The following is a 13,814-nucleotide window of genomic DNA, read 5'->3' as shown; positions in this document are numbered from 1 at the left end:
ATATCACTGGTCTAGAGTTCTAAGTATTCGTGACAATTTCCATGCTGTCTGGGACTGATGGGAGCTGGCATTTAGAACCAGGCTCTCCACTCCTAACTGGATATAATTTATGGCTGACACTAGTACTGAGTCGCTTTTAACCATTACAGGATGCCCTCATCTTATTTACTGTGCGCACACACACACACACACACACACACACAGCTGGCTGCACTTAGCTAGTGAAAGGAACATAACGAGAACTATAGTTCAACTCTACTACAGCTTTGGTTGCTCACTTCTTGAGGATGGAACATCTTTTCTCCTTACTCACTGCAGTAACTTACCTGCATGGAGCACAGAAACCAAGATGGGGGAACTGGTGCTGTTATGTGAGGCAGGGCTGAGCCTTGATACTCCATTATGAGCCTGTACAGTGAAGCTATAATTGGTGTTAGCTTCCAAACCATCCACGATCACACTTGGCCTGGGGAGGCCTAAACCACTGGGGGAAAAAGTCACACTACTTTCACAAGGTTCGCACACCAGAAAATGGCAACGTTGGCAGAAAACATTGTAAGTGAGATCCTGGCGCCCACCCTTATCAAGGGGGGGCTGCCACCAAAGGGATATCTGTGTCCCCACAAGGGAGAAGTTGAGATTGCAGGGAGCAGAAGGAGGCCCTGGAAAGACAAAGAGAAGCAAGTGTGTTAATCACCTATCCTGCAAAATCCCATTTCTTAGTTTATAAACTTTTCTTAGTTTATATATTCAATACATAGTGAGATTCTGCAGTGGTGCCCATTCATCTTTATACTAAGAGCTCTTTCCATTGGGTTTACCTGCAAGCACTGGACAGAATATGTTCAATGAATTTCAACATAAATAGGGATGATGTGATCGTTAGCCTGAAATACCACAGGGAAGGGAGCTTATTGCATCACTATGCCTTGGATACACATCTTCATCTTATAACACATCCCAAAAGCACTGAGACCTCTACAGGGTGAGAAATGGGAGTAGGTAGAATAGACAGATATCAATAATGAGCTCCACCACATTTTCATCTGCGTTTTACAAGAGATGTGAGGCCTTCACTTTCCCAAGGACCATCCTTCCCTGCCTGGAGGCATGTTCTCCCTCCTTGGAGGACTTACTTGTGCAGGCCACAGTTTGATCCTCGGTGGATGTCCGAAAGAAGCCTTGGATGCAGGGGCAGCCCGTGGCTGTAGGAGAGCTGGAGAAGCTGTTGGGAGGACATTTGAGGCACTGCTTCATTTCTAGTGAATGGCGATAGAAGCCGGGCTGGCAGGCTGTGGAAAAGCAAGCACTTCATGAACTTCAAGGTAATGGCCTCATGAACATCAAGGAAATAGCTATACCCAAATTAACTTTCAAATTTAGTAGTCACATACACAACAGAAATAACCTCTTGTTCAAACTTGCAGAATCTTATCTTAGAACTGATAAATTGGGTTGTTAGTGAGCTATTTTTATATTTTAAATCACTGTGAGTTCCACTCAGAGAATTCTTGTTATTGAACAGATTAAGTATGATTAACAATAATTTATATTCTACAAGATCCATAGAAAGGCCTCTGTTGGCTCAAGGACAATGTTAGGATTTGAACAGCATATCAAGCATTATGTTTGAAAAATCAGTGGGCCCAGGACCCAAAGTGAATGGTGAGACTACATTTTAATATTTACTTTATTTTCATTTTTTGTATTTTGTTAATTTTAATTTTAGTTGTATTGTTTGTTCTGTGTTTTTTGTGATAGCAAAATTCCAACACAAAAGAAAAAAAAGCTGCAGATTTTTTCTTCATCAAAGGATATTATGACACTGAGAACTAAATTAATTTTAATATAATTCAAATTAATATTTGTACCATCATAAATTAATTTCCCTGCCATCCCCATTCCTTGGATGCTCAGATTACCATTCTAATACAGTATTACCACACTTCCAGTTTTAGTGTAGCATTTTTAAGGATAAAGGTAACAGCATAAAAGTGCCTCTGATCAGGAATATTCCTAACAGATTTTATGTTATGATGATATTTATCTTCTGGATGACCAGGACACAACACCATACTTCAAGCTGCTAAGCTTTATTGTTTCTATCTGGAAGTCTAGGCACCAACTTAAATCTAAGTAGAACATGGTTGCACTTATACAAATATTAAAGTTTCTTGCTCCTAGTGTAACTGTAAATTGTTATAAATTATGGGTGACATTGGATTGCTCCTTTGTATTTTGGTATGTAACCATAATAAAGTTTTATCTATTCATTCTAATAGTAGATATACACTGAATGAGAATCATGGGGACCAATTTGGATGGAAAACAAATTCACATCTAAGTTTCTGCCAAGACTCTGTTGGAATGCAGAAGAAGCTTAGATTATTGGGTTCAGCTGAGGACTAAATTAGATAAGTTTGTCACAAGATTAGTCCTGGCATGCTGTCTGGATCAGAACTGGCGCATGAGGGGAGGGAAGGTTTAATCATTTGCTCCTGCTGCAATCTAGGTCAGAAACTGGTCCCCATGGAACAGCCATTCAGCATGGAAGCAATGCATGAGCTCTCCCTCTTTTTCTTTCTCCCTCTCTTCATCTCTGCAAAAAAAACAAACAAACTTCAAACTCTGGAGGCAACAACCCTGCTACAGCCTCAGAAAACCTGAGAGTTATTTGTAGTGGTGTGGAGGAATTCAATTTGAAGCCCCATGCAGAGACAATCCAGACTGGGACTGATCAAGGTGATGATCAAACCAGATATTACATTAATCTGGGCCACTTCTAGACTAGGATCCCTTCCACTTCCCATTGACTGAAAAGCAAATTGCAAGTGGCCTGCAATGACCTGAACTTTTGCCAACTCAGAGACTCTGAGAACAAGCTGTGAAAATCATTGCTCTTCATCCCGCAGCAACAAAAATACCTTTATCTCTCCACTCTCCCCAAAAAGTGAGGGAGGAGGGGAATGAAATAAAAAACCCTAAGCAGCCTGGGCCCTTTTAATAGTTTGGCCCCTACCCAAGAGAATGGGAAACTGACAGACTTTTGCCAATTTCCACACTTGCTATCTTTGCTTGAGCTATGGAACGAAGTTGCCGAACTGTCAAACCAGAACTCCCTTTATCTGGCCTGTTGAGGCAGCTGAAGCACAGGAGCTGAGAGGAAGGGTAAGGCAAGAGTTCCTTCCAAGATGGAATCAACCAACTTCCCACACTCTGAACAGCTCCGGTGATTCCCACTGAAGACCAGCTTCAGAGTGTTTAAATTAGAAATCAGCTCAGCTACCAAAGAGTCCCAACAGTTTGGGATCACCTTATGCAAAAGTGCCACTAATTCTTGAATCTTGTTTCAGTATTCTTCTCCTTCCTCCCTTGAACTGTTTCATATATCAATGCCCCACCTTATTTCTTCAAAAAATATATTTATATATATCAGCGGGTACTAATAGCTCCATGGAGAAAGAAAGAAGCAGAAGAATGGAAGTTGCTGCCAATTCTTTTGTCCCCACCCAAAACGTTTTCAGTGGTTTTCCCAGACCCACCCGTGTCAAAAGGGCTGCTCCCCATGGCATCTTCTTCTGAGAAACGGGTTGTCTGAGCCTTTCCCTTAAGCCCTTCCTAAGTGCCCTGATGTGCTTTCTCACTTATTATGTAAGGGTGGCCCTGACAGACTTGGCTATATTATTTCTGCAGACACAAAACAGTGGAGAATTGTTACATAGGTGGTATTAAAGGGAGTGCTGGAGACCCGAGGAAGGAGGCACCAAAGGCGAATAAGGAACACCAGCAACAGGTTCCAGCTGGATTAGGTCACCAGAGGGAGGGAAAGGAATGAGGCTGGGGAAGGTTACGCCACTCATACACATGCACAATAGATAAATTAAAAACAGCAGGTGGCAGCACCTGCTATAGGAAGGGGGATGTTCCTTTACATAGACAGCCCAATGTAAATATATTGGATTTTTTTCACGCTAAGCCCATTAATTTGTTTAAAAGTTTTGATAGAGGCAATTGAAACTATTTTCCACCATTATATTGAATGGCATCTAGAACGGCCACACAGTGGGGTCCAAATAGAACTGTGTATTATGAGGCCAAGTCCTCTCACTGAAAGGGCCAAAAGTCAGAAGGAACTTGATAGCAAATTTTCAGCCTAAGAAATCTTATTAAAAGGCACAAGGTTTGTGAGCTACAGTTCACTTCATCAGAAACGTGGAGTGGTACCAGATTCTTTCTCATTCTGGGCTACCGTAGACTAACTTGGCTCTCTTCCTACTATCACCGAAGGGGGAAAACTGTGCCTTTAAAATGCAAAGGTGGGCCCAAGAGTTGAATTATGTTTTCTCCAAGAAAGGCAGCAGAAAGATTGGTTCATTTTAAATGGAATTAATTTTTCTTTCTTAGATTTAAAGTCTCCCTCCAGCTCCCGGTGACAAGTGTCCAGCGCAAAGGTCACTGGGTTAAAAATGGGGCACATGAGCTGACAATCCAAGCCCTGTCCCCTTTTAATGGGTGTTGGAGGCACTGCACGCACATGAAAAAGGGGCAGGGCTTTGTTTGGTTGATCACATCTGCCATCTTGAAGCCAATGACTATTGTTGTGGATGGCCCTGTCTGATGATCACGTAGACGTGTTCATAATGTCCAGACAGTAAGCTTGACGCTAATACCAAAGGAGTGTGCCACTGTCTTTTTCCAAGATGTTTTCACAATTTCTAGCCCTGTGGTGACACAGATGACAGCAAGGACCATTCTTGTTTTGTCATCTTTCTGCACAGAAAGCCTTCCCCACCCCTAGATTATCAAGCAGGAAAACTTGAGTGAACTTCTCACTTCAGTGAGAAGTTAATCATTTCTAATGTGCAGTGGGTTCAGGAGATTACGACACACTTGGGGCCTGTTGCAGAAGCTCAAATGAATCAGATGCAAGAAACCACTTGTCTTGCAGCCCCTCCTCCAATTGTCCTGCATCTTCTCACATCTGAGCTCTTGTCAACTAGGACTAATTATTTCTAATATGAACAGGCAAGGATTAATTCAGAGCAGACAGGCTGATTTCCTTGGAGGAAGGCATAAATTGATGGGTGTTGTACTGGTGCTGAACCACTTTGCCCTAAGACGAGTAATGCCTTTCTATAAATACTCCTCATTGGTTTGGTTGCACATAATATAGTAGCAACCATGGGTTTCCTACAGTACACGTTCAGTGAGCGACAGCCAATGAAGAATCCTGCCTGATGCCATGTTTTGCAAATGTGTTTGTTACAGTCACACTTTCCTATTTTCAAAAGTACGACAAATAAATCCATAAATGAATGTTTGAAGAGAGTTTTTTTCAGTGGAAAACTGGACCTCTAACTGCCAGAACTTCCTCATGGTACAGCATGAGTTACCTCAGTACTGTTCTGGATTCACACTTTGACAGTCACTACAATTCCTTCTGACTTTGGAGTGGCGGATAAACACCCGGGCCTTATCCCGTGAGATGCAGGAAGGCCTGTCTCCTCAGTTCTGAGACAGGTAGCAGGAAGAAAGGCAGACAGAGGGGAATTTGTTTGCAACTTGGGGAGGGAAAATAACAGGCCGTGAGACACCCCTCCCCTGTGTGGGGGAGGCAGACCGTGGCACCAGCTCAACTACTACCACCACCCAACAATTATCTTTAATGCGCTTGTATGGGCTCATTAAACTGAAGGGAGAGGAAGGCGCTGCCACCCAAGTTCAGCCAGAGCAGAAAAAGGTTCTCCGTTAGTGAGAGAAGCCAACCAGCCAGCCAGCCAGAACTGTCCCTGTGAAATCATCACGTGGTCTCTGTCCCCTCACAGCAGGCTATGCCCATTACAGCTCAGGGGTGTTTGGGGAAGAAAAGAAAATGCGTGCAGCATGGCAGAAACTGGTCCCTCACCTATGCAGTGACTTGAAAGCTGTTATATCCCTACAACAAAGCTGTCTCAACTTGGTCTACGTCCCAAATGGGAGACTCGCCAGTTTGAAGCTCTCTGAGCTTTCCTACAGATGGTCAGGAAGAAATGGTCAGAAATGTACAACATTCCTCCCTTTCTTCAGTTCAAGGACTGTTCTAAGCAACTTCACAGCAAGTGACCTGCTCCCTTGATCTTCTAGAACTCCTAGAAGAACTTCTCATTCATTCAGTGTCATGCGAGGGAAGGCACAAAACTTGAGCCAACCTTCTTTCTTTCAGTTGAAATACCACAAATGACTCTGACTCAAGCCCTTGCTATCTACACCACAGGAAAGGTCACAGCCGAGGTTGTAAATATTCTGTGCCAAAGTTCCACAACATGGTAGCAGATAGGTCAGATCAAGAAGTTTGTTTGTCTTTAAGCAAAAGGGATTGGTTTGCCCTTCCTGGGCTCATAGGTCAAGATCCTTTAGTATAAACAAGTCTTTGGATAGTGTGATGCAGGTCTTGGCTCAAAAAAAGTACAAAAATGTGAATTTTAGTATCCCATGTTTACAAAAGTGCCTATCTGACAGAAAATGTGTACAAAAAGGTGTTCTGTAAAAAAAAGAAAAGTTTAAAGTATTGAATTTTTCTGTGATTAGAAAGCAAACAAATGCAGAAAGTGGATGGAGCAGACGGATGCATGAGCCATCTGGCAAATTCCAGAAACTAAGTGATCTCTCCATCCCTAATAGCTGGGCTGAATAAAGCTCTCTGAGAATCCCAGCTTTCATTTCTACGTAGCAGAAGAGTTTGTGAAAAGAAACAGGAGAGTATTGGCAGGTGATATGAACTCTCCAAAGGTAGAAGAAATGTCAGTAGCATTAGGAAGCATAGTTCCATAGCTTTGACAGTGAAAGAGATGAAGGATAAAAACCAGGGAAATGGAGGACACCAAAAATCACCCTGAAACAAAAGTAAGTCCAACAAATAAATAGTTTAAAAATAATGCTAAACATTTGTGGTATTCTCCATGGGGTTTCCAGAAGCTGGAAACAAATGTACTTCATCAAATAATGTTTATCTTTCCCTCTTAATACCTCTGGAAGTATAATCAAGATTTTTAAAAAATAAAAGCTGAATATTCATTATGTCATAAAGTCAAATTGAAAGGATGGATGGGCATCTTGTCCAATTCATCACTCCACCCTGTAACTCAGGACTTTTGCTAGCATTTTTTAAAGACTGAAGAGACCCCCAAATATTCCTTATAATGTAACAGATATTTTATAGGTCACCTTTGTGGCTACACTGCAGGAGAAGAGTTGTGACAATCTATGATGGTTGCAGCTCATGGAAGTTTTTATTATCCGTTTTAATAAAATTAGTTAGTCAGAAAAGATGCTACCAGACTCCTTCCAATTCTTTGTGGATACAGTCATTCTCAGCACCATCAGCCATCTTTCTAATAGTCAGACTACTTCACAGATTTTCTGCATATTTCAGTCTCTGCCTTGTCCTTTGACCACAGACATCAATGAACTATTGGCAGTGGGTGGGTGGGTGGGTCCATTAAAGTTTGGATTTGGTAGGGCAGAATATGGATAATGCAGGCTATAAAAGTGTGCTCAAAATTTGGCTGCAGATATTAAAAATGATTATTTATTTAACTCACAATACACACATCTACAATCACAACTTGTCCATCTGACTAACCTTTACCACTTCCTGCTCCTATCAAGGTGAAGAATAAGCAGTCCTCCCTCAACTGCAATGCATGTTAAAGTTCAAGCATACATCTTCCCTTCCCATTTCCATCTTTCATGCACATCGGACAAAGATCAGAGCTGTACAAATTTCCCCTTTAGCCTTTTCTTTATCCTATTTGAAAATGACCCCACCCTGATCCTTGAACAAAGGCCAAAAGATATATCCCTGGCATGCCTCCAACCTTGGGTGGGTCCATTAAAGTTTGGATTAAGCCCTGATCTTGAGAGGAATTTAGTTAAAATGTATTTTATTTCCATCCATGGTTAGCATCAGATAACATTTAATACTATGGGACTACAAATACTTCCAAAGATATATAGATATTATCTATCTATCTATCTATCTATCTATCTATCTATCTATCTATCTATCTATCTCTCCCTCCCTCTCTCCCTCCCTCCCTCCCTCCCTCCCTCCTCTATCTATCCAACTATCTACTATATGAGTGGACCAACTCCCAGAATTTTGGGAGTTGAAATCCACACATCTTAAAGTTGCCAAGGTCGAGAAACACTGGATACCCTTCCTTCCTTCCTTCCTTCCTTCCTTCCTTCCTTCCTTCCTTACTTCCTTCCTTCCTTCCTTCCTTCCTTCCTTCCTTCCTTCCTTCCTTCCTTCCTTCCTTCCTTCCTTCTCCTTATAAGTGGGAAAGCTTCAAGGTTAAAACCAAGGATGCTTTCTGAAGAAGAAAGAGGCATTTCCTGTCATGTTGTGGTGAATAGGGTGGACATCAAAACATGGACAGCTTCTTGAAAATTCCAGTGCAGCACTCAAACAACATGGCTGTGATTCTGATGGAAGGCTGCTTGAGTGTAGGTGTGTGTGTAGGTGTCCTGCTGTCAGTAGACCACAAAAATAATATGGCAATGTACACTGAGACAGTTTGCACCCTGCCACTAAAACCAAACCACCCAGAAGACATAACTCTGCTTTGCACCCATGGTGATCAGCAAAAATAAAGGGGAACAATGTGTGGAGCTTAAATCTCTCTCTGTCCCCCTCACCCTGCTATCTGGGGCACAAACACTGTGAGAGTGTTATCTCTTCTCTCATAAAACATAGACAACCAATTCACTTGATAAATTCCAGTTTTATGTTTGTACAGTAGATGTAAAGTAAATGTTTCTCATCAGTGCATTGGCTTTATCTTGAGCTAGCACTGCTATTATTCCAGACATGACTTTTTCTCTTGAAACTTTTTTCACTTTCCCACCCTAGACTCTCTTCCTCATCACTTTGAAAGACAGCATTAATTCCTTTGACTCTGTGGTTGGAAGACACCTCTTTCATTATTTATACTTAACCTGGGTAAGGAGCACCAGCACGCCAGTTACAACTCAGGTGAGTGCAGTCAGAGAGGACCTGCCTGGGCAGGATGGATTCTCAATCCCATTCCAGGGGACTGTTCACAACCCAGGAGGGCGGAGAGAAAGCAGTTGTAGTAGCAGCTAAGTGGAAAAACTGGCTGAGCTGTGGAAGAGGAACAGGGAGGGGAAAATCCTAGGCTGGAAAAAATTCTCAGCTCTTCTTCTGGTCCCAAGGGCAGGGAGGCAAACTAGATCAGGGAACATGGAGCCTTAGTAGTTGCCCAGGAACTTCCAAGAGTTGTAAGCTACCCTCTAGAGGGGGGCAATGCTATAAAAAAAATCCAAAAAGAAGCACCTTGGGAAGTTGCCATTATGTTAGGATCTATACATCTCTTCAGTGCATGAGAATATAATCATTAGAGCAAGTACTGTACAGCAGATCAGGCCCAAGGCTTTTCTAGTCCTGCATTTTGACCGTGCAGTGATCCAGCAGATGCCTTTGAGAAGCCCACAAACAGAACAGGAAGGGAAGAGCCTCTTTCCACTCATATTTCCCAGGGTTCAGAGGCACACTTCCTCTGATTTTAGAGAGAATGGACAGCTATCCTGGCTAGTAGTTATTAGCAGTCTTATTCTCCAGAAATTTGTTTAATCTTCTTTTATGGTCATTGCTACATCTTGTGAAATTCCATAAGTTCCTGTGCGCTCTAGATGTACTTTCTTTCATCTGCCTTGAATGCTACACAATTCACCTTTACATGATGATCCTGGTTCTAGTGCTGTAAGAAAGACACATCCCTTTTCATCAGACCATCCATAATATTCTACACTTCTGTCAGGTCCTCCTTACTTGCCTTTTTAAATATATATTCCAAAGCCCCTTAGTAACCTTTTTCACAGGTTGCTCTTTTCTCCACCTTTCCCACTTATAGATCTGAAATGATATTTTTGGGGAGTTTGAATAAGAATGTTTTTCCATCACAAGAGAGGAACTGCCTGAGATGAAATCAGGCAACTTGTCTCTCCAGTCCAGTGGCTGTCCAGAGTGTCCAAGTCTTTCAGTGCCACTTGCTTTGTAAGAGTGAAGGAGGGAGGGGCAGAGACTACTTTAAATTACTTTTCAGAACTGTTGTCCTGCATTTTAATATTTCCTAGCAAAGCAGTACTGAAAGAAAATTGCCCTTCCTTCGAGAGCTTGAAACTTTGAAGTCAAGTTTGTATGAAGTTTTTAAAGAAATTAAAATATTTTTTAAAAATATATTGTCTCTCAGAAGGATTGTTTTAAGAAAGAGGTTTTTTGGGGTGGGATCAGTTATTTATTCATAATGCAATGCATTTTTGGACTGATGAAATTCAACTAACATGATCCTAACGCAGAGACACTGTAATTCCCAGAATTTCCAGCCAGAATAGTTCCTAGTTGCTGAGAATTCTGGGATTTACAGTCCCAAATCCATCTGAAGCAGGTGAGACCAAACAGGATGGCTAAGCTTCTAGCTAAGATGTCTGCTCCTATGTATTGAAGTTCACTGTTTCTTATTCCTAAAATGTCTTCTAACTGATTAACATTTAATTAAGGACATAATCCTTGTGCAGTGCACTTGTTGGACAAGTAGCTATGTACTCTGCTGCCCAAGAAACTGGTTCCAAACATTGCAGGAAACTAAGAGGGAGTGGAACAGCAAGAATGTCAAATTAGTTTACTTTACTGTCAGGAGCAGAATGAAATAAAAAGGATAAGGGAATCTGATGCATTAAGAGCCAGGGGAGTCGGATAACGTGCCCTGGTCATGTCATGAGTAACTTCCCATATCTTCCATCTGCAAATTGCCATATTTTCCAATCCAGAAACTGGAAAATCCTCCAAGCCCACCTCAGGGTTTGCTCCTTCGGGTACTTACCCACACATCTTCCTCTGACCTCTTCAAAACCAATGACACATAAGCATCTGCCCACTGGCACCAACCACTCCCCACTGGGACTGCAGTGCATCTTGGGTGGGACACCCATCTCCTCAGCCGCGTCCTTCAGACAGACACCAGGCACTTCCTTTAGTCCCTCAGCACTGGCAAGCGTCTCTGGAAAATGGGCCAGTCCACTAAGGGTGTCCGAACAGGTCTTGTAATACACTCTCACGGAAACCAACGCCACGCAGGCTCCTGAGTTCTGGAAAGCCAGATAAAACCCCCGCTGCTGTAGCTTCGTGATGGAGCATACCTCCATGTTCAACTGCAAGGCCCCCATCTCAACATCTCGAGCTGTGAAAATGCGGTCACCTGCCACAGTGTTGACCTGGAAGATAAAAGAACTCAAGTCAGTTGAGCCATCTGGTAGAACAAAACGTGGTCCCTTTCTGAAATGCAGCAGTTCATTAAGTAAATGAAGTATATTTGAATCCTCACCAATATTCAGAATTCCCTGCATGTGGAAAATAAGCATTTGGGGAGAGGAGTTTAATCTAGCTTTGTCCCCAAAATGCAGATTGTTTTTTTTTAACATAGATATTTTCTTTTCTTCTTTTTATCCTAATTCATTTATGCAATCTATCCCTACCCACCTCATTTTAAATCAGTTCAGCATATAATCTGAATTTGCCAATTAATTTAGCAGAAATCAGACATAAATTGGCTGTTGGAGCAAAATACTCAGCAGTGAAAGAGACATTCAAAAACAGCTGTATCAACATTTCCCTAGCTATTTGGAAAACAAAGGATTTGGCATAACTTATATTCCATCATGACATTCTAGGCTCAGCTAGGGTACTCAAACCAAGTATACTGTGTTCAATAATAAGGCTCTGACTAATAGAAAAATGTAAAATTAATCCCTTAAGACTACAGTATGTTAAAATGTTGCACAACAGCATTGAAATAGAATTAGACATTTGACACAGAAAGGAGACACAATAAGAGAAAGCTCAGAACCAATTCAGGTTACATCTAATTCAAGCAGTTTGCATTAGTTACAGGAACTCTTTCTTGCAATACCAAAAGATATTAGGAATAAAGAACAATTCATTCAGTCATTCTCTTCCTGTTTTGATTATATTATGGAGTTCTATAATAATCAGAAATATATACCAAAGAAAATCAATCTGAAAAATACATCAGAGAATAAAATGGTTTGAACTGAACAAAGAGACCAATGCAGAACATCACTAACAAGTAGAGAACAGATATAGGCTATATGATCCTGTATCATGTGAAGAAATCATGAAAGGACATAAAAGAAAATTGCTCGTCAGCCCTGTGGCCAGCAGGTTCTGACACGTACTTTTACTTAAATGGTGGAAAGATTTAGAAGAAAACATCTGTGGGATACCTCCAGAGGAATGACTTGCCCATACTTGTTATATCTTGGGCTTTATTGGTTGAAATCCAGAGACCATGTTGCCCAGCGTTTACCTGTCAACAAGGGCCAGAATCCAGATGTACAGCATGTCAAGACCCAGCATTCAGGAAAACACTGGTTATAAACATAGAGGCTCCCTTTAGAGAAGCTGACTAATAGCCCTTGAGAATGTGTAACATTTAATCCTGTGAAAACAAACAAACAAACATATGGCTACTGTTTTGACAGGGGGCTCATCTGGGTAAGAGCATAATGCACCAACAATATACTAACACCCATAAGCTGGTCAAAGGGTGTGAGCAAACTCACCTATGAAAAGGTGCCAAAGAATAGGAAAGTGAAAGACTGTTGCGGGAACTCTTGTACTCAGAACTCGTTTTCCTTTTTTAGTTGGTTGGTTTGGAAAATCCCAGGGGAACTCTCCCAAAGGCAAAAGCACAGGGAGCTTCTAGCAGATACGGAAAAGAGCAGCCTCATCTGAAAGGGACTCACTATTGAACTCCGTATCTGGTGATGCTGTTGAGAGGTTATTGTTCTTTTATGCGTGGGAATTAAATACAGTAATAACAATAGTAATAGCAATAGCCACTTGAAAGCAGCTTCTATGGTTATCACTGAGCCACACTTTCAAAAGTGGTGGGTCAAGACAAAAATACAAAAATTTTGAAATACTGATTTCACTTCCTTGAATTAAAATTAAATGTTCACATGATTATTCTCCATTCATGTAGAACGCCTGCCCCATTAAAACATACAATTGAAGAGCTGGGTTTTAGAGGCCTTGGGGTGGGGTCTCAGGTCGTGTATCTTTAATTAATTATATTAATTAAAACATTAATATAATGAAGCTAAAATTCTCTGGCACCCACTCCAGTGATGCAGAAGATTGCGCAACATCTTCAGTGGGGCTTGTGGGGGAGAACTTCTGAGTAGGTTTGTACTCTGAGTTAGCTCATTATTCTGAAACATTAAATTAAAATGCTAAACAATTCCATGAAAGGCTCCTGCCAAATTTGGACTCCTGCGTGCTCTGTTGAATTCAGTATGAGAATTCAGCACATGCTGACGCTCTCCCAGTCATGTATGCAGTAGGATGGCACCCTGTTTATTTACAGCTAATCATATTATGCAAAAATACAAACGCGCATGAACTATATTTAAAAGACTGAACGTAATGGCAAGTGTTGCTCAAAAAGAAACTAAATGCAAACACACAGAAGCCAATACAATAAAACAGTTTTAAAATGGGGTATGATTATGGCAGAGTTAAGGCAGAAGGGATAAGCCAGGGCCTCTGCTGCTTGTAATGCAGAGAGAAACGATCATGTGAATATTTTTAAATAATAGTCAGCAAATGACTATTTTAATCTTGCTTTAGATGGTGTTTGGATGGGTCCGTGGAGGTGGAATAAGATTCCTGGCCACCACATTCAAAGTCTGAAAGACTCTCACAAATTGCCCTCATGGAGCTCCCTCAATGC

General features: G+C 41.4%; 1 protein-coding gene across 2 annotated transcripts in view; it reads right to left on the bottom strand.

The window, feature by feature from the left end:
* Positions 1-13,814, bottom strand: part of EPHA1 (EPH receptor A1) — a 69,989-nt gene that overhangs the window by 16,293 nt on the left and 39,882 nt on the right. For both annotated transcript variants that reach the window (XM_015887689.3, XM_007425906.4), the window contains exons 4-6: positions 10,884-11,274; positions 1,137-1,292; positions 327-662 (exon numbers count right to left, since the gene is read on the bottom strand). In XM_015887689.3, the coding sequence (XP_015743175.1) occupies positions 327-662; positions 1,137-1,292; positions 10,884-11,274 (883 nt within the window). The remainder of the gene's footprint in view (positions 1-326; positions 663-1,136; positions 1,293-10,883; positions 11,275-13,814) is intronic.

The sequence above is a fragment of the Python bivittatus genome, unplaced genomic scaffold (genome assembly GCF_059951505.1).
Source record: "Python bivittatus isolate LINGU-HERP-01145 unplaced genomic scaffold, Pbiv_v1 ctg000270_np1212, whole genome shotgun sequence".
Lineage (NCBI taxonomy): Eukaryota > Metazoa > Chordata > Lepidosauria > Squamata > Pythonidae > Python > Python bivittatus.
This window is presented reverse-complemented; position numbering and strand designations above follow the sequence as displayed.